Below are 18624 nucleotides of genomic sequence, written 5' to 3'. Positions count from 1 at the left end.
ACAAATTACAAAGGACGGAATTGCGAAGGACGGACAAGAGATCCTCACTGCAAGAAAAAAGATGAAAAATCTTTCTCAACTCACACATAAAACTCCAACTTCTAGATCTGAAATCGAGAAGTTCTTAAAATCTGCATGCTTCACTATCAAACTAGATACATGAATTTTAATCTTTTCTCTAGCATATTTGGTTGAGTTTTCTAAACCGTCAAAAATCTGTTTATTCCGCTCCAATCATACTGACCAGCAAATACAGTGAACTATTACTGTCCAAAAAGTTCTACCGCTCTTACCCATATCGTGTCCAAGATCTGCCTCAAAAAGCTCGGGCAATGACCTTGGAACTACCTATAGCAAACCCACCTCCTCCAAAGCTCTTAACCAAAGAATACTCGTGAAAAAAACACTAAATAAATAAACGATCTTGATTCTCCACCCCTTCCAGCCCGCACACCAATTAGGACACGGAACATACGAAGATCATATCTTTTGCATCATCTCACAAGTAAGCAATTTACCCAACACTGCAGTCCACGAGAAGACTTGAATCTTTGATGGGATTGGACTTTTCCAAATGACATGAAAGAACATAACAAGGGAAAATCCTAATAGGGAAGAAAGACTCATTGAAGGATTTGACTGAGAAAACTCCTGAAGGATCCCCATCTCAACCCGGGTATCTCCCATCCCCTTGACCTATCTGACTCTGTCTAAAGATCCTAACAAAGAACTCTGTTTGTTCACTTCCTCATCTTTTAGATCTCTCCGCAGATGCAAGTCCCTGGATAAAGAAGAAATGGCGAAAAATTTCTCCATTTTGTCAAAATTAAAAATAATGTCGTTATACCCCTGAGGACCCTAGAAAGGGACATGAAATACATTGGCAACGCATTCAAAACTGCAAAAATCAAAGTTAATCTTTCTCTCTAGACAAAAAAACTTTCTTCCAACTGGCTAAAGGTTCCCAAAAAGAAATTTTCATCGGGTTTCCCCCCAGTGGAACCCCCAGATATGTAATTGGCTAGCTTTCCTTTCCACAACCAATCTCTAGAGCTAACTCATCCTGTTTTTCTTCTTTACAATTTATGCCTAACATGACACTTTTTTCCTTATTGATCTTTATTCCTTACATCTGATATAACGAGTTTAAGACCTCTAGCAGAAATCTCAAACAACTTGTATTTTTTACGAAGAACAAAGTATCATTCGCAAACTGAATGTGTGAAATCTTTACTCGCTCTCTACCCACATTCAAACCTCGAATGAGATTCATTGCCTTGGCCTTATGAATCAATCTGTCCAACATGTTTGCTACCAAATTAAATACGAAAGGTGAAAGTGGATCACCTTGTATGAGTCTTTTCTCACCCTTAAATTTATCTGTAGGCCTTCGAATTGATCATGAAACAGTAGAAACACAACCCCGAATCCGCTTACGTTACCTCTCTCAAACCTCTTTTTCAGTAGAACATAATCCAAAAAACCCTAATCCACATTATCATACGCCTTCACCTGCTCACTGTTTGACCATACCGACCCATCCTCCACCTCCAGTTTATCAATAAATGATACGCTCCTGTAGTGATTTAGTAGTGAAGGAAAGAACTTTGTGTTATGATCCCCTTCACTCTACTATTTCAATTTCTCTTTCTGGTTATCAGTCTGATTTCTTCGGCATACTATCTCTTCTATTGCATATTTGATAGGGATGTCAATCGGGTGGGTTGGGTCGGGTTTCGGGTCAACCCGCGAAATTTTTTTACTTTTTTTTCAACCCGAACCCAACCCGAACCCGAAGCAACCCGAAAACCCCCAACCCGAACACGAACCCGTATAACCCAATTCAACCCGTTTAACCCGCCTAACCCGAATTTTATTAATTTTTTTAAATTTTTTTTAAATAATTAATGAAAAAAATTCAAAAAAATAATAATAATATTTTAATTTAAACACATAATAACAAAATTTTCGATTTAAATTTGAAAGTTTAATCGTAGAAAATTAAAAGTATATTTACTAAATCAAATAAAAAATTGTTAAAAAAATAAAAATATGCAAAATAAATATCAAATGATGAAAATTTAGCACATAAATATACAATAAATTTTGTTCAAACATACAATATATAAAAATATAGGTAATATTTTCAAAAAAAAAGTTCGTGGGTCAACCCGCGACCCAACCCGACCCAACCCGAAACCCGCCTAACATGACACTAACCCGAATCCACCCAACCCGAACCCGAAAAACCCTAACCCGAACCTGATTTTTTTCGTGTTGGGTCGTGTCGGGTTGACGGGTCGTGTCGCATTTTGACACCCCTAATATTTGATCTTCTTTTTCTCAATTGCTACCTCCTCTTACCCCTGCCCCTCTTGTTCTTGCTCTTCGAAATACTGAATTTTATTTTCCAACTATGCCAATCTCATTCCTACGTTTTCGAAAACCTCTTTGTTCCAATGTAAAAGCTCACTTTTGGTGGCTTTAAGTGTCCTCATAAATTTATACCCCTCTCAACCCTGAAAATCTGAGTTATTCCACCAAAATGAGACTGTTGACTTAACTTTGGTGTTTAAGGCACACTTTCTCGAATCTAAAAGTTGACGGACCACACCCTACCTTTGATGTGTCTAGGATTCCTGGAAAATGATCTGATGTCATTTTGGGTAACATCGTTTGTCTGTACAAAGGAAACATTTCTACCCAACCCCTAGAAACAAGAATATGTCCGAAGTGCAGCAAATAGGGGATGCCCTCATGTTCGACCAAGTATATTTTGCATACAACAAAGGTGGGTCGTACAACTCTAGCTCCTCCTTAATGAGCGAATTAAAACACTTCACGCTTGTAGATAATGCTCAGCTATTCATTTTTTCAATTGACTAGCTGACCACATTGAAATCCCCCCCAAACACCATTTATCCCCACAAATTGTTCTCCATCTTGCCAATTCATCCCAAAAATTTCTCTCCCCCGTGGCTTACAATGTCCGTGCACTGCTGAAAACCACTACATATTGCCATCACCTATTTGAAAGGTTCTCCCCCCGATCTCCCTATAGCAGGTAGTATTTTTTTTTGATTAGAAACATTATTTTATTAAATTATCAAAGATCAAGTACAGTAGGAGCGGATGAGTGATCCGCAATCACAAAATCATAGAAATAGTACTAGGTTCACGTCATTACAAACTTGAAATCCCTAACAACATCTGAATTAGATTGATGAATAAACTCTTTAGCCCTTGTGATTGTAGCTGCCACTCTGAACTTAACGAGCTCCCATACATCAGTCGCTTCCGCTTTTGTGTCATTGAAAATTCTGTTATTCCTCTCCAACCAAATGCTCCAAAATAAGTAATGAATCGTGACAAACCATAGGATGGTAGCTCTGTTTCCCGTAGGGATACCCTGATCGTTGGTGAACATATCTCTAGCCGTCTTCGGGAACACCCATTGAAAATTCATATCTTGCATAACCCTTGACCATATGGTGGTTGTGTACGAACAGTGAAGTAGCAAATGATCTTGAGTCTCGTCGCTGCGTTCGCATAAGGAGCACCAGTTAGGGCACAACTGACAGGTGGGCCACCTCCTTTGCACCAAGTCTGCAGTAGGTAGTCTACCCAACGCCACAATCCACGAGAAAATTTGCAACTTTTGAGGGACAGGAACCTTCCAAATATGATTGTAGCTTGGAAAAGCAGGAAAGGTTTGTGTAGGAAAGAATGAGTCGTAAAATGATTTGACAGAAAACATACCCGTAGACTCCCCCAACCACACCCTGTAATCGTCGACGCCTAGCTGAACCCTTATTGTATCTAACACTCCCGCAAGACTAACAAACTCTTCCAACTCTAATTCGTTTAGATTTCTCCTAAAACAAACATCCCACCGATAGGTTCGTCTATCCTGATGACTGACAACTTCTAAGAAACTCAAAATGGGTTTGTTTGACAAGGTACAAATACGATACAAAGAAGGGAAACGAACACTGAACGGACTAACCCCACCCCCCCCCCCCCACACATCCTCCCAAAATCTAATGTAATTGCCGCCTCTCAAAACCGAACCCCACATTAGTTGAATTGCCGGGAAAGTATTAGAAATGAATTTCCATGGGCATCTATAGGTTACATTCTTCGCCAAACCCAAATCCCACTCGTTCTCTTGAAGACCGTAGATGCTCTTTATCACCTTTTTCCACATAGTCTCAGTCTCCCTCGTTCCTCTCCACCACCATTTTCCTAGCAATGCCTTATTCCTCAAAACGATACTTCCCAAACCCAATCCTCCTCTCTCTTTTGGTTTACACACGTGATCCCATATCACAAGATGACAATGTTTTTCCCCGTCCAAACCATCCCAAAGGAAATAACGCATGATTTTTTCCATAATTTTTGTCACCTTTCTTGGGACCTTGAACAAAGACATGTAATAGGAAGGCATAGCACAAAGAACTGATTTTATGAGTGTCAGGCGTCCCCCTTTTGATAGAAATGCTTTCTTCCAACTAGATAACTTTTTTGACATTTTGGATAGGACTGGTTCCCAAAAGTCGAACGACGTAGGCCTACCTCCCAAAGGAACCCCTAGATACACGATGGGCCAGTCGTCAGGTTTGCAACCAATGATTTGCGCCAACTGTACCACTTCAATTGTTTCAATATTGATGCCCAAAATGACACTTTTCTGAAAGTTTATGTTGAGACCAGAATATTTCGCAAATGATTTGAGTAAATCCACAAGTGCAATGACATGAGCCTTCGTTTGAACCATGAACAGTGTGTCATCCGCAAATTGAATATGAGAAATCTCAGTTTTCCCTTTCCCCACTACAAGTCCTCTCACCTCGTTTGAATCCTTAGCCTTGTCTACCATCCTCCCCAAGATATCCACAACCAAGTTGAAGAGAAAAGGCGATAGGGGACATCCTTGACGGATTCCTTTTTACCGTTTATAAAAATCGAGAACGAGACATTTGACACACACCCACGAATCCACTTCCGCCATCTATCTCCGAAGCCCATTTTTTGTAGAACGAAGTCAAGAAAATCCCAGTCGATGTTATCGTAAGCCTTTTCAAAGTCCACCTTGAAAACCCATCCCCTCATCTTTCTTTTGCGGTAGTCCTCCACCACCTCATTTGCTACAAGGCTGCAGTCCAAAATTTGTCTTCCTTTTATAAATGCACATTGGTTCTCGGCGATCGTACTCCTCAATACTTTCTTTAATCTGTTCGTCAACACTTTTGCCAATATCTTGTACAAACTGGTAGTCACACTGATTGGTCGGAAGTCTTTCACCCTAATCGCGTCTTGTTTTTTCGGTATGAGACAAATATAGGTTTCATTCGTGATGCCATTTACCACGCCCCCCCTCGAAAAATTCCTGAAAGATTTTCAACAACTCCCCCTTCAATAAATCCCAATTCTTTTGAAAGAAAGCTAATGTGAACCCGTCCGGACCCGGAGCTTTGTTCCCATCACTGTCAAATACGGCATGTTTGATTTCAATCTCCGAGAAAGGGACCTCCAATTCCAGTGCGTCGGACCTATCCAAAGGGCTCCATTCCAATCCATCCAAATGCCCCTCAACCCCGTTCGATCTTCTGTAAAGATTAGTATAGAATTTGAGAATATTTTCCTCAATTTGATTCTCATCCACAATTACAGAACCGTCGTCCAATTCCAGCTTATCTATGACCGACTTGTTTCTTCTATTTGTTAACAACGAATGGAAAAACTTTGAATTCTGGTCGCCTTCCCTCAACCATTTCGTTTTTGCTTTTTGGCTTTCCATTTGTAGTTTTTTGAAACTCACTTGTTCCAGTTCACATTTAAGATCTCTTCTTTCCAGCCGAGAATTTTCGGACCATCTTCCACTGCCTTCTATTTCATCCAAAATTTTTATCCTAGCAGTCAACTCGCTAATATTTGCATCCAAGTTTCCGAAAACATCTCTGTTCCATATGACCAAATCGCCTTTCAATTTTTTCAGCTTGCACATGAATTTGTATCCTTCCCAACCATGATAAGCTCGGTCGTGCCACCAAATCTGCATTAGATCTTTGAAGTTGTGGTGAGATAGCCAGGCGTTCTAATAAAAAGGAGATGGACCCCATTTCGCCTTAGTGGTATCAAATGACACCGGGCAGTGATCCGATGTTGTCCTTGGAAGCACTGTTTGTCTGAATTGAGGGAATAAGTCCCTCCAACCGTTGGTGAACAGAAATCTATCTAAACGACAACATATCGGTGAAACTCTGAAATTTGACCATGTGTGTTGGGCGTTGAGAAGTGGAGGATCATGCAAGCCCAATTCGCCTATTAAGGTATCAAAACAAATCATACTCGTGGTTGTTGAGAAGCTGTTCTTTTTCTCTCCCGTGTTCCTTACCACATTGAAGTCACCCCCCAAACACCAATTGTCCCCGCAAATAGCACTTAATCCAGCCAATTCGTCCCAAAATCTGTCCCTGTCCGTTGGCTTCACTGGGCCGTAGATCGCCGAGAACCACCAACTGGTGGTATAGTTAAACAATATCCGAATAGAAACCGAGAATTCACCTATCAAGTTATCACTAACCACCACTACCCTCGGATCCCACATTACTAAAATACCTCCCGCCCGTCCTTCCGATGGCTGAGAAATCCAATCAACAAACCTGTTTTTCCATAAGCTGGCAACGAACCACCTATCAACTATTTCTTTCTTTGTTTCTTGAATGACCACGAGTTCCGGCCTTTGTTTCCGCAATATTCTCCGAACCAATTCCCTTTTTTTCGAGTTCCCTCCTCCCCTAATATTACAAGTGATGATTTTCATGGAGGAACCTCTTTATCCCTCGAGGATGAGGCTGTTTCGTCTGCAGCACCAGAACCCATTCTTTGCAACTCCCTCTCCAACAGAATTGTGGATACGTGGCACTGATCCCCACAGTTGTCACGCTCCAACTCAAAATGCACATCCTTATTAGCACCCGCTGATGTTACCGATAGACACCCATTGATGAATTCTTGTTCTTTACCCGGCAATTCAACTAAAAACTTCCCTTCACTTCCTAAAGGACCACTAGACAATCCCAAAACTAAAAGAGAATGTAGACGAGATTTGGACAAGGAGGATTGGTTAGAAAAAGAAGAAGAGATGTTGGTTGGTACCTGTCCCTCAGCAGAGAAGTCCTTGTCAGGTGAATTGGGCGCTGCGTAGTCCTCCAGCATCTTCGGTGATTTGAACAAGTCTTGAATTGAAACTTCTTGCTCTAAAACTTGTATGTCTTCCTTTGACTGCATCATTCCTTTGCAAGCGTCATCCTCTGAGTTTGATTCATTGTCGAACAACTCGTCTCCTGAGTCCACAAACTTCAATGTTCCTCCGCTGTCTGAGTCGTAAATTCCCTCATGTTCACTATCGAGACCAAGTCCGTACGCTGATTCAAGCTTTCTTTCATATTCGTGTCCCACTTCCAGCAGCTCGTTCCTTCTTGATTTTTTCCTGCAATACACATGCCAAAATGGAGGCAATAATTGGTTGTTGTTACCCTTATTAACCCCATTTTGCACTTCCACATTGTTGTCGGTTGTCAATGAATGGATCGGAGATTTTCTGAAGATTTCAGCGTCCTTAGGAACAATATTTGTTAATATTTTGTGCACTTTGCTTGCATTTGAAGTTGCAATGCCTTTGGAAACCCCTGGTTGCTTGCAGTGAGCCTTTGGTTTGAAAGAACCATTTGTTGCCACATTTTCCTACCCAGAATCATGACCCGGATGCCATTCAAAGCTTGTTTCAGTATTGCTATTTTGATTTCCAGAAACGTCCATCTGTTTGGCGATTGATGGACCTTCCTTAGCCCCCTTGTTAATAACTTTCCACTTCAGAATATTTTTATTCCCCCATCCCGCCACCGTCCTTTTGCCATTAACCACAACCTGTGCATATGTTTGTCTTTGATATTGCTCGTAGGCCCCCAGATCAAAGGATTCCACTTGAATTTGGATCTGTCTTTCCTTCCCTTCCAGATGTACCAACAATCTATCCTTTATGAAGCCTCCCTCAACTCCTTTAACCTTAATCTTTGCCACCTCCAGATTACGGAAGAGTCTAGTGTCTTCGTGGATATCCAGCAAGCCACCACAAGTCTCCCCTATGAGTTTGAAGTTCTCATGATTCCAGATATTCCACGGTAGCCCATGAATTAGGATCCAACTGTTGCAACACTTGAAAACCCTGTCATCCGTGTTTATATCCATTCTCCAAGCTTCGAATTCCAAAGCAATCCCGTAATCAAAAAAAACCCCTTCCCAACTTAGTGAAAAAATCGAAATCTTCTGCATTTGATGGCCACCACAAAACCTTATTAGCTTGAAATGGGAAAACCTTGACCTGTTTCATGGCTGATTTCTGAATAACATTTTGAATCTTATCCCAAGAGATATTAATCTCGCACTTCGTAATCACAATTGCTTCAAGCCATTTCATCTCCTTAAAATTCATATCTGACATCTTCTTAGAGTTACCATCCCTCGCTGATTCTCTGTCGTCTTGTAAATGGACCTTAAGTCTCGGTGGTTGTATGACGCGTTGTGGCCTCGGATTAAGGCCTTTATGTCTCCCAAAAGTTTTTCCAAAGTATGAGCTATCTTCAGCCATCCCCCTGAACCGTATCCACTGGGCACAATTGTATATTGCTTTCTTCCTTGTGGTTTGAACTTAGAAATCTCAATAAAGCTACCCCGTTTGTTTACAAATTTTTGCAGCGTGAAAACCGAGTTACGACCCCTGAAGTGGTGAGAGACGGCCGATGAAGATGGGTTCTTGCCCAGTTCATGGAATCGCTTGCTTAACCAACGTGCCTCATCGCGGTCAAAGTCCATCATATAGCTCTTCTTCCTGGTTCGTTCTTCCCACCAAACGGAACTGCCCCCAAAGCCCAGTCGCATCTTGAAAACTTTGTGTTCAATGAACACACTTTCATCACAGTCCTTACTTCCAAACGAGGAAACAAGTGAGCGATACATGCTCGACAGCAAGAAAAACCTCGGAGCTGAGAGAAGGTAATCTCGAGCAAGAAACTAGAAGACTCTACGGAAAAGAAGCGGGAAAGATGGAAAGAAACTTAAAGAGGAGAGGTAAAGAATTAATGGTCGCCGGCGACCGGCGACCGACGCCGGAAAAGAAGAAACGAGTCGAACAGAAAAACTCAGGAGATAAAGAAGATGAAGGAAAATTGAAACGAGAAACCGAGGGAGGGGAAAGAGGGGGAGAGCATTTTTTAAAAAATTCTCTCTTCTGGGATTATGTCATAACTCATTATCTATAGCAGGTAGTATTAACCAATCAACAAACCTCGACTGACAATAAATCTCATATCCATCGATTATCTCTTAATCTCTTGAAGAACAATTATATCCAGTTTCTTCTTTCGCAAAACTGCTCTAATAAGTCCCTTGCTTGTATCCGACCCTCCTCTCTTAATATTCCAGGAGCAAATCTTTATTTAACGTCTTCAAATCCCCACTGCGATGATCCTTTCTCATGATAAGTCCCAAAGGTCAACCTCTTCAACTCCCTAAATTTATTGGCTCTCGATGCATTGCCTACTTCATCACTAAATGCCTCTTCTCAATCCCCAACATAGAGGAGTCGTCCTCATTGTTCGGCCACCACACCGCCTTATTAGCTTGGAACGGAAAGATTTCAATGTACCGTTTGACCGCCTTACTATGAACCGCCCGAATCAAGTCCCAAGTGATGTTAACTTCCTCTATAGTGATGATAGATGCTTCACTCCAATCCTTGTCCTTACAGTTAAAGAGTTTGTTCTGCTCGATCTTGGTAGACACTAACTTTGCCTTGCATGGCGATCTTTCTGATTTAATTGATTTTCTCGCTCTCAGTCTACATGTGGAAATACCCGCACCTCTTTCATCCCCCGCATGGCTTTGGATATATTATTCGCCAAACATTTTCCAGCCCCACATGGCAATGCCACACGGTATTATGATATGCTGCCTCTTACCTTGTTGCATGATTTTAGACACTTCCAAAAAACTGCCTTTATTGTTAGCAAACCTCTGAATAGAGAATACTGCATTTTTTTGCCCCTGAAATGGTTAAATCCGGGCAAGATTTAGAGTTATTGCTGTACTCCCAAAGCTTTGAACATATCCATCTAGCACACCCAAAATCAGCTTCCAACTAATAACTCGCATTTCGAGTTCTTTCTGTCAAGAAAAGTAAGTTCCACTTCCTCCCCACTTCCCTTTTTGATTATGAACAATTTTTGTTCAACTTTGAGTTCTCCCTCCACACTGGGAGCAGCAGCTCCCCAAAACCCCCTCAAAGGCAGATTACCCATTCTATTTGGAACTCAAGTGACATGCTGCCTCGAGAGACTCCACTGCCGCATATCGAAACCTGAAGGCTGGAGCTGATTTAAACGATACAAAGGCTGGAAATCAACGGATGACGGAGGTGAACGACGAAGATAGACTGAGGGCAAGCAGCACTTGATGGGGCTAAAACAGGACTGAGAAAGAGGGCAGTTTCTGAAGAAGAAAAGAAGACCAGAGCCACCAGTGAGAAAGATTACACCGGTGGAGGTCAGCATTTGTTGGAAAATGCAGGCGAAGGTTGGCTGAGGCCGGAAAAAGATTAGAAACTTTTTCTAACCTAAGATTCTTCCGAAATTTTCTATTTCAATCCATGGAATGGGCTCTTACCATTTTTATAGATGGATACTGAGGAAGACCGGACCCTTTTTTTTGTTTGATTGCTTTTCATTTTTACTGTTCAAAGAACAAATGGTTTTGTTAAGTGTATATGAGCTTTCTATGTGAAATGATATGATATATATTAGTTATCTAACGAGAGACTATGCAATAAAATACTTCATAATGGAGAAAAGAAGGAGAAAGAAGAGGGAGAAACCTCCGATGGCCGGTGACCGGAAAAGGGAGGTGGTTGACCGTGGACGGGAAAGGTAGATGCTGATCGGTGATGGTGGGTTAAGGAGTGAGCTGCCGCCTCTAGTCAGGAACAGTTGGAGAGAGCATTTTCAAAAAATTCTCTCTAGGGCTTTTTTATGTTGCTTTTTTTTGATTAAGGAATTCTCACTCTTAGTTTGTGTCAAGCTTATATTTTAATGGGACAGAACTGAGCACACTGTAGAACAAATACCATCTTTGTTGGATAAGTAGCTGAGAGCACAAATAACTGTTGGGAAAATTATAAGTTCATAATGAGCTGAACAAAACATGTGAGTAAAACCATATCGACAGATTAGTTCTGTAAAATAATGACTCTCAATTGGGTTGGCTCAAACATTGAATCCGAAAAACAAAATAGAAAATTCTAGGTAAGCTGTAGTCTTTGTATCCTGAAACAATATCTAACAAATTGTGTTAAACTTCAGAAATACTAAACCCTCTAAGTTCTGGATGACTTTTGACTTCTGAATCCTGACTCATTATTTCCCTAGCTCTCACTTATCATGCTCACTTGATTGCTTATATGAGAAACAATCGACATATGTTTCAAGCCAAATGGTGAGTTGCCAACTCAGCTAGCAAGTACATGTATTAGACAGCAAAAACATTTCCAATCTTAACATAGTATCAGAGCTCAGGTTCCACCATTATGTATTGGACTGCCTATAGATATGCCACCCGTTCTGCCTATAGTTGGGTCATTTGTAAACTCCACGCTCCAGATGTTCATTCCTGGTCGTGAGGGGTGTATGTTAATTGTCCCACGCCGTTTGGATAAATAACCTGAGAGTTGCATATATGGACTTGGACAATCATCCCCCTTTTAGCTAGCTTTTGAGGTTGAGTTAGGTCCAAGTTCCAATCTTAACACATGTTATCAGAAAAAGTTAACGTAACAATTTAAAATTCATCTTCATCTTCATCATCAAGATCGATACCAACTTCTTCATTTGAAATTGCATAACATTTGGCGTCATTCTCTCCTTCACTGTCTTCATCAAAGTCAAATTCATCTTCATCTACAAAATTAAGTGTAGTAGATGTTCTATTGGCCTTTTCCCTCTAGACTTAGATGTGGACGCCTTCGAGCTTCCTGTAGGTGTAGATGTGTGCGTCTGTGAGACCTACGTAGCTCCAAGGGTTGCCTTCGAGGCCCTTCTGGATTTCCTCAATTTATAAAGAGCTTCATCTACCCCAACAATCTGCAACATCTTGCTAAGTCAAATCATCACCATCATGAACAAAGTCTGGCTCTTCATCCCCCAGTCTCCCTAGCAGCCATTCATTGCCATCATTAACTTCACTCAATATGATATGATCGATGGTATCACGATTATCGTATCTACGCCTCAGAGCTCTGTTTTACTTGATGAACACCAAATCATTTAGGCGTTTTTGCTCCAATCTATTCCTTTTCTTGGAATGAAGCTGCATTTATTGATATATGTTTATTAAGGCACGTGGCACGAGAACAAATTCTTAAAACTTCACAGTAATGGAAAATAAAAATTGTAATATTGTAAAAATCTTACACGTTCAAAAACACTTCAATTGCGCTCGCAAGCAGAGGAGCTACAAGTGAGACTGAGTATCTTTTGGGCAAGTCTTTGCAACTTTGGTGTCGAAGCTCTATATGAGTTCCACCATGCAGCTAGTTAATAACAATATTCATATTAATATTTCCCATTCAATTTTTTTTCAAAAAATAAGGAAAACTTGTCCTTGAAACATATTTACATACCTGGTGATACAACCTTTCTCGTTTCAATTGCAACTTCCTTCCCAAAAAGACCTTCGGCTTGTTTGTATTTTAACAACTCTGTTTGTACTTTTCTCTCCGTCTTAGAATCAAAAGTCAACCTACTGATTGCATTGTACAACCCTGTGACTACTTCTTCATCTTGTTCTATCTTTGAATTTGAGTAAAAGAAATGAGGGTTCAAGAAATAACCCGTTGCATGCAATTCTTGATGGAATTGCAATTTCCACCTATTGTCAATTATCTCAAAAACATCTTTGTACATATCCTCGTTATTACCAAAAGCTTTTGGTATTTTCTCCTTAGCCCCATCCATCGCCCCGTATATGTAACCCATGACAGGCTTTTTCTCCCCATCCACCAACCGAAGTACCTGCAATAATGGGCCACCAACTTTCATAGCATGAATGATAGAATTCCAAACGATGACATCAATATTAAGGCCCGGAATATTTTTATGTCCCCAATGGTGCTGCCTATGTAAGAACAGTATGGAGACTCAGGACAACTTACTACTTCACTGTGATTTCACGAGGGCAATATGGATTAAGGTCATGCAGCATTTGGGCTTCCAATGGGGTTTCCCAAGCAGATCGAGGGACATGTTGCTGATGGATCAGTCATTCTTCAAGGGGAAGGCCCTTATAGACTTCTGGTACGTGGTTATTCAGTGCGTTTTTTGGTCAGTTTGGTTGGAACGAAATAACAGAATTTTCATCGACAAAGAGGATTCGTAGGAAGAATTATGGGAGAAGATCAGGTTCAGAGTCGCGACTTGGACGATCAACATAAAGCAGTTTCAACATATGCGAATATCGGACCTAGTCAGGGATTGGAAATTTATTTGTTCCTAGAGTTGTGGCTGTCTTAATTACGGTTACGTTTTGTGGATCACTCATCCACTTGTTTTGTAAACTTTAAATCTATTATAATAAATCTTAAGTTTCTTATCAAAAAAAAGTACCCTCTTCAAATATTGCATTTTAAATATGTCCTCAAACATCAAATTCAAACAATGTGCTGCACATTTGGCGCAATACGAGTTTGAATATTTATCGATCAACTTTTTTCTTGTAAAGAACAAGAGAATAACAGGATAGTTAATGAAACTAAAGTTGTAACTTAGTATGTTAGATTTTCTAACCAGCATAAACATTATTTGATGTACTGTCGGTGACCACTTGAACAATATTATTCACCCCAACGTTTTGCACAAATTTGTCAAACAATTCAAACATCTTCTCACCAGTGTGAGAGTAGATGTATCAACTCAATCAATAAACATGCTGCCTTTTGGGGTATTCACCAACAAATTGATAAGTGATCTCCCCTTTCTATCTCTCCACCATCAGCCATTAAAATACAACCATTCTTCACCATCTCCTCTTCATTTTGTTTCAAAATCAGCTTTGTATGGTTTATCTCCTCCTTTAAAAGAGGTTCTCTCACTTCATGGTAACTAAGTGGTTTCATCCCAGGACCATATTGTCCAATTGCTTCGATCATTGGCTTGAAGCTGTCATATTTGACGGCATTGAATGCGATCCCTGCATCATACATCCACCTTGCAAATTTTTGAACTGCATCGGATCTCAACTTTTTTTGAACTTCATTAAATTGGGGTGCTTTACCACCTTGATTCTTTGCATCTAGCTTAAAGAAAGCATTTATAGGACCCAATGACTGTGGTTTTTTGGGTAGTAATATTGACGAGTTGACCGAGGAAGAAATAGATGTTTACTTCAAAGTGATCTTTCATTTCTTGCTTAACATGTGCTGGGGCATTTGGACAAGGTTTTGTATTTTTGAATCCTCCGACAAGATTTTTGAGTCTTGTTATCACACCCTTTGTAAATTTTTGGCAAAAGTTGCATAATATTCCATCAAAATTCTTGTCCGGGTTAACCATTCTATTCCTCTCATAGTTCCATCCAATATCGTTTTTTCTTATATCTTCTTGTAGGTTTTCCAACTTTTAAACTCTGAAAGTAAGAAAAATTGAGCAACCCATGAAGAACATTGAAACAAATCCATCAGCAGCATAATAGTTGTTTTAGCAACCAAAATGTATCAAGATTGATAAAAACTAAAGACCACTAATCATGTTTTGTTTATATGCACACAACAATGAAGCTCATTGAAACAAATCCAGCATCAACATAATAGTTGTTTCAGCAACCAAAATTATTCAAGATTGATAAAAACTGAAAGAAAACCAGTGCAACATAATAGTCTTTTAGAAATTAACAGCATTCCTCCACAGTCAAATAAAAATTTCCATTCCAAGAAATCAAAAATCGAAAAAAAAAGAAAAGAGAAGACGGACTGACAGAGAGCAGAATATTACCGAAGTCCGGCGGTGGTGCAAAGCGTGAGCTATGTCAGGCGGTCGGAGGCCCGAAGTCCGGCGGTGCAAAACGCGATGTCCGACGAGAGAAGCGGTTTAGAGTTGAAACTGGTAAGGTTTACGTAAGGCTTGGAGAAGTGGAGAGAAACCGATACGCAGCAGAAATCAAGGGCTACATATTGTGCAAAATGGGCCTCCTGCGCTTTTTTTTACTGTAGCGCTGCATCGCCTCACCGAAATAGAGTTGATAACGACGATAGCACTCGCTATGTGGAAGTGTCGTGTGCGTCGCCCCCTGTAGCTGCGGGTCTTCCCTTCGCGTGTCTACGCGCTGTAGCAAGCGCTACAATCTCTATGACAACTATGCTGTACTCAAAGTATGCTTAAAAATTTATGAAGTGTCTCTCTGTTAATCATACAATAAAAATTATTCAATTTTTTTTAAAAAAAAGTAGTACTACCAGGATTTATAATTTGCGTAAAAAAACTAGCTAGAATGATCACAAGTGATTACCATATTACTTGTCCAGATATAAATTTCTATATTGTACACGATAATCTAGCACACAACTTTGATGGGGAATATTTCGGTTCAGTCCCTAATTGTTTGGAGTCATTCCCGGTTCAGTCCTGACTGAATTTAATGAGCCAATTTAGTTCAATCGTTTTTCCCAATCCAGTCATTCTGTCAATTTGATGGATAAAATAAATGGACAAAAGCTCGTACGTGAGACACAGAGATGAGCTCCAAAAATCCCAAATAACTCGTGCCCTAATTTCTTGTTCTCCCAAGTGAAGAAGATAGTCTCCCTCGCTACCGGACAAAGCTAGTGGCTTCCCGGATGATTAACAGTTAATGTTACTCGTTTTATACTTCATTACTTCTCCCTTTGAGCATATATTCGATTATATCCAATGGAATTCCAGTATTTTCAGTTGATTTCCTGATAACACAGATTGTATAGCTTCTCAACTTGTTTGATTCTGTTAAGTTCATAAATTATTGATAAATATACATTGTATAAATTGTGTAATATATATAAGATAAATTATATATTATAAATGTATTATTGTATATATATGTTATATAGATATGCATATATATATATATATTTTAAAATTAAGTTCCCCCGCCTCTGCCATTTAAATTTTAAAAAAATCAAGGCATAGGCAAGGCAACCATTTAAAATTTTAAAAGAATTAAGTGCCCCCCCATTTTATTCAATATTTGCCCCGTCTCTAGGACATGCTGGCCATCTAAATTTACTCTTTATTTTTGCCCCACCCCCCTCACATACTGAGATACATATATTTTTAAATTTCGGCTGTCAAATTTCACATTATGATGAATTTTTAAAAAACACATTAGTTTGATAAAGTTTTTGAAAAAAGTACAGTAAACTGATAAAAAAAAACCCTTGAGGCTGCTTGTGCTTGTGCTTTGACTTTGATGATACAATGTTTAACTATGTTTTCTTGTGTATGAAATTGAAATAAAATTGAAACATTTTAGTGTCGCTTCAATAATGGAAACAGTTGCCTGTTGAAGTGCATTAGAAAAGAACTTGCTCTTGTCTATGGCAATTGTTCTTTTTCTTTTTTGTGGCTTAGAAATTCTTTTGGACCTTCACTATGGCATGTTTTTAAGATATCTTTTTGTAAAACTGTGTTAAGATTCTGAATATTTTTTGAACCTATGGATTACAAGCTTGTTGTAGTATACTGCTTTGATTTTGTAACTGATTATATTATATTGTTTAAATATGTCTATGGCTGTAATTAGAGTTATAACGTACTCTTATGGAAAAGCAATACAGCTTACTCAAAAGAATGATCAGATTGTCTGTTCAATGAAAAATTATGATCAGATTTTAGTACACGCCCAATCTATATTACTGACTGATACCCAACTGGTACTGAGTGTGTTTCTAAAGCCTACTTCCAATCTGGCATAGGTGGATAATGAGTTGTTTTGTAGGTATTGAAGTATGTGGAAGGACTGTGTTGGGTTTGCCGTTATTATTACCAAGGTGTCTGCTCATGGCAGTGGTATGTATTGTCTTCTTAATAGTCCGATAAATGCATACCTATACAGAAGTTTTTGCTGGAAGAGGAAGTTAATGAATGAAATTTACCGTCTTCACAAGTGCAATGAAAATTGGGAAACAAACCAGGCCAAAATTCTTTTATTAATCTTTAATTTTTAATGTTTGGGCATGGCAGAGTCATACTCTCTTGCCATGCCAAATCAATTTGGACCTTAAAGTTTAGTCCCATGTGTGCTGTGTTAACATGTAAGAGGTTTTCAAAGGTTTAGGGCCATGCAGTTTCATTGTGCAATGTCTAACTTTCCCCGTAAGTTTACTTGGCTCACTTGATCTTTATCCAGGTACTATCCATATCATTATGCCCCATTTGCATCTGATCTCGAAGGATTAGCTGAATTGGAAATAACCTTTTTCCCTGGGGAACCTTTTAAACCCTTTGATCAGCTTTTAGGAACCCTACCATCTGCAAGGTCCTTCACTTCTTTTTCCATTTATTTAGAGTTGGAAACTTTTGAGTTGCCTCTTAATTCATTTGTTGCCTAAGTTAAAAATATCTATTGTATGCTTGATATACAGCTCAAGTGCTGTTCCTGAGAAATACAGGAGACTGATGACTGATCCTTCATCTCCCATTTTTTATTTCTACCCAACTGGTACAGTCTGTGGTTTCCTGAAAGCATATTTTAGATGTTTTTTCCTCTAATTTTTTTATACAAGCTGTTCATCTGTCAAATGCGCAGATTTTGAAATTGACATGAATGGGAAGCGTTTTGCTTGGCAGGTATCCTTCCATATCTTACTCAAATGTTGTTTCCTCGGCTGCTGATTAACGTTATTTGATTTATTTGGCTAATGAGTATGAGAAAATCTTTCATTTGCGGAAACATAGGGGGTTGTCAAATTGCCTTTCATTGATGAGAAGAAATTGCTTGCCGAAACTAAGAAACTTGAAGACACTTTGATGGTATGGAAGATGAATACTTCAATTTCTGTGTACTTTCATGAGCCTAATATTTTTTTTTTGTCAAATTCTGTGTGCTCATGAATCCCCCCTTAGTTACCAGTATGTGAAATGTTTCACAATTCGATTGAAAATATTCCTGAATTTGTGTATATATATATACACGTGTCTTTACCCCATTTTTTAGTTAGACTTGATTAGGTTGCTAGCAAACAGCTGATGTTAACTAAAGGCGATTTCAGGCCAAAGTTCAAAGTTTTTATTTATAAGTTAGACATGATCAACATCTGCATTCATTTGAGGGGTGTTAAAAATATAAAGATATATTCACAGATAGATTCATTTAGATATTTTTTGTTTAAATATTCTATATACTGTATTATTTTATGTTTCTTATTACTAGGAATAGTTGTTCTATAGTGCCTGGGACCGTGGAGAATTTCGGTAGCGTGGCCTATATAACGCAACTCTATGAAATGTATTTTACACCATAAAGAATTATTGCTCTCTTTCATAC

General features: G+C 39.2%; 1 protein-coding gene across 1 annotated transcript in view; it reads left to right on the top strand.

Moving 5' to 3' along the window:
* Positions 1-18624, top strand: part of LOC140842074 (5'-3' exoribonuclease 4) — a 48011-nt gene that overhangs the window by 23199 nt on the left and 6188 nt on the right. Inside the window, 5 exon segments of the mRNA XM_073209893.1 lie at positions 17077-17147; positions 17488-17616; positions 17723-17799; positions 17887-17927; positions 18036-18110. Coding sequence (XP_073065994.1) covers positions 17077-17147; positions 17488-17616; positions 17723-17799; positions 17887-17927; positions 18036-18110 — 393 coding nt within the window.

This window comes from Primulina eburnea, chromosome 9 (genome assembly GCF_022965805.1).
Source record: "Primulina eburnea isolate SZY01 chromosome 9, ASM2296580v1, whole genome shotgun sequence".
Taxonomy (NCBI): domain Eukaryota; kingdom Viridiplantae; phylum Streptophyta; class Magnoliopsida; order Lamiales; family Gesneriaceae; genus Primulina; species Primulina eburnea.
This window is presented reverse-complemented; position numbering and strand designations above follow the sequence as displayed.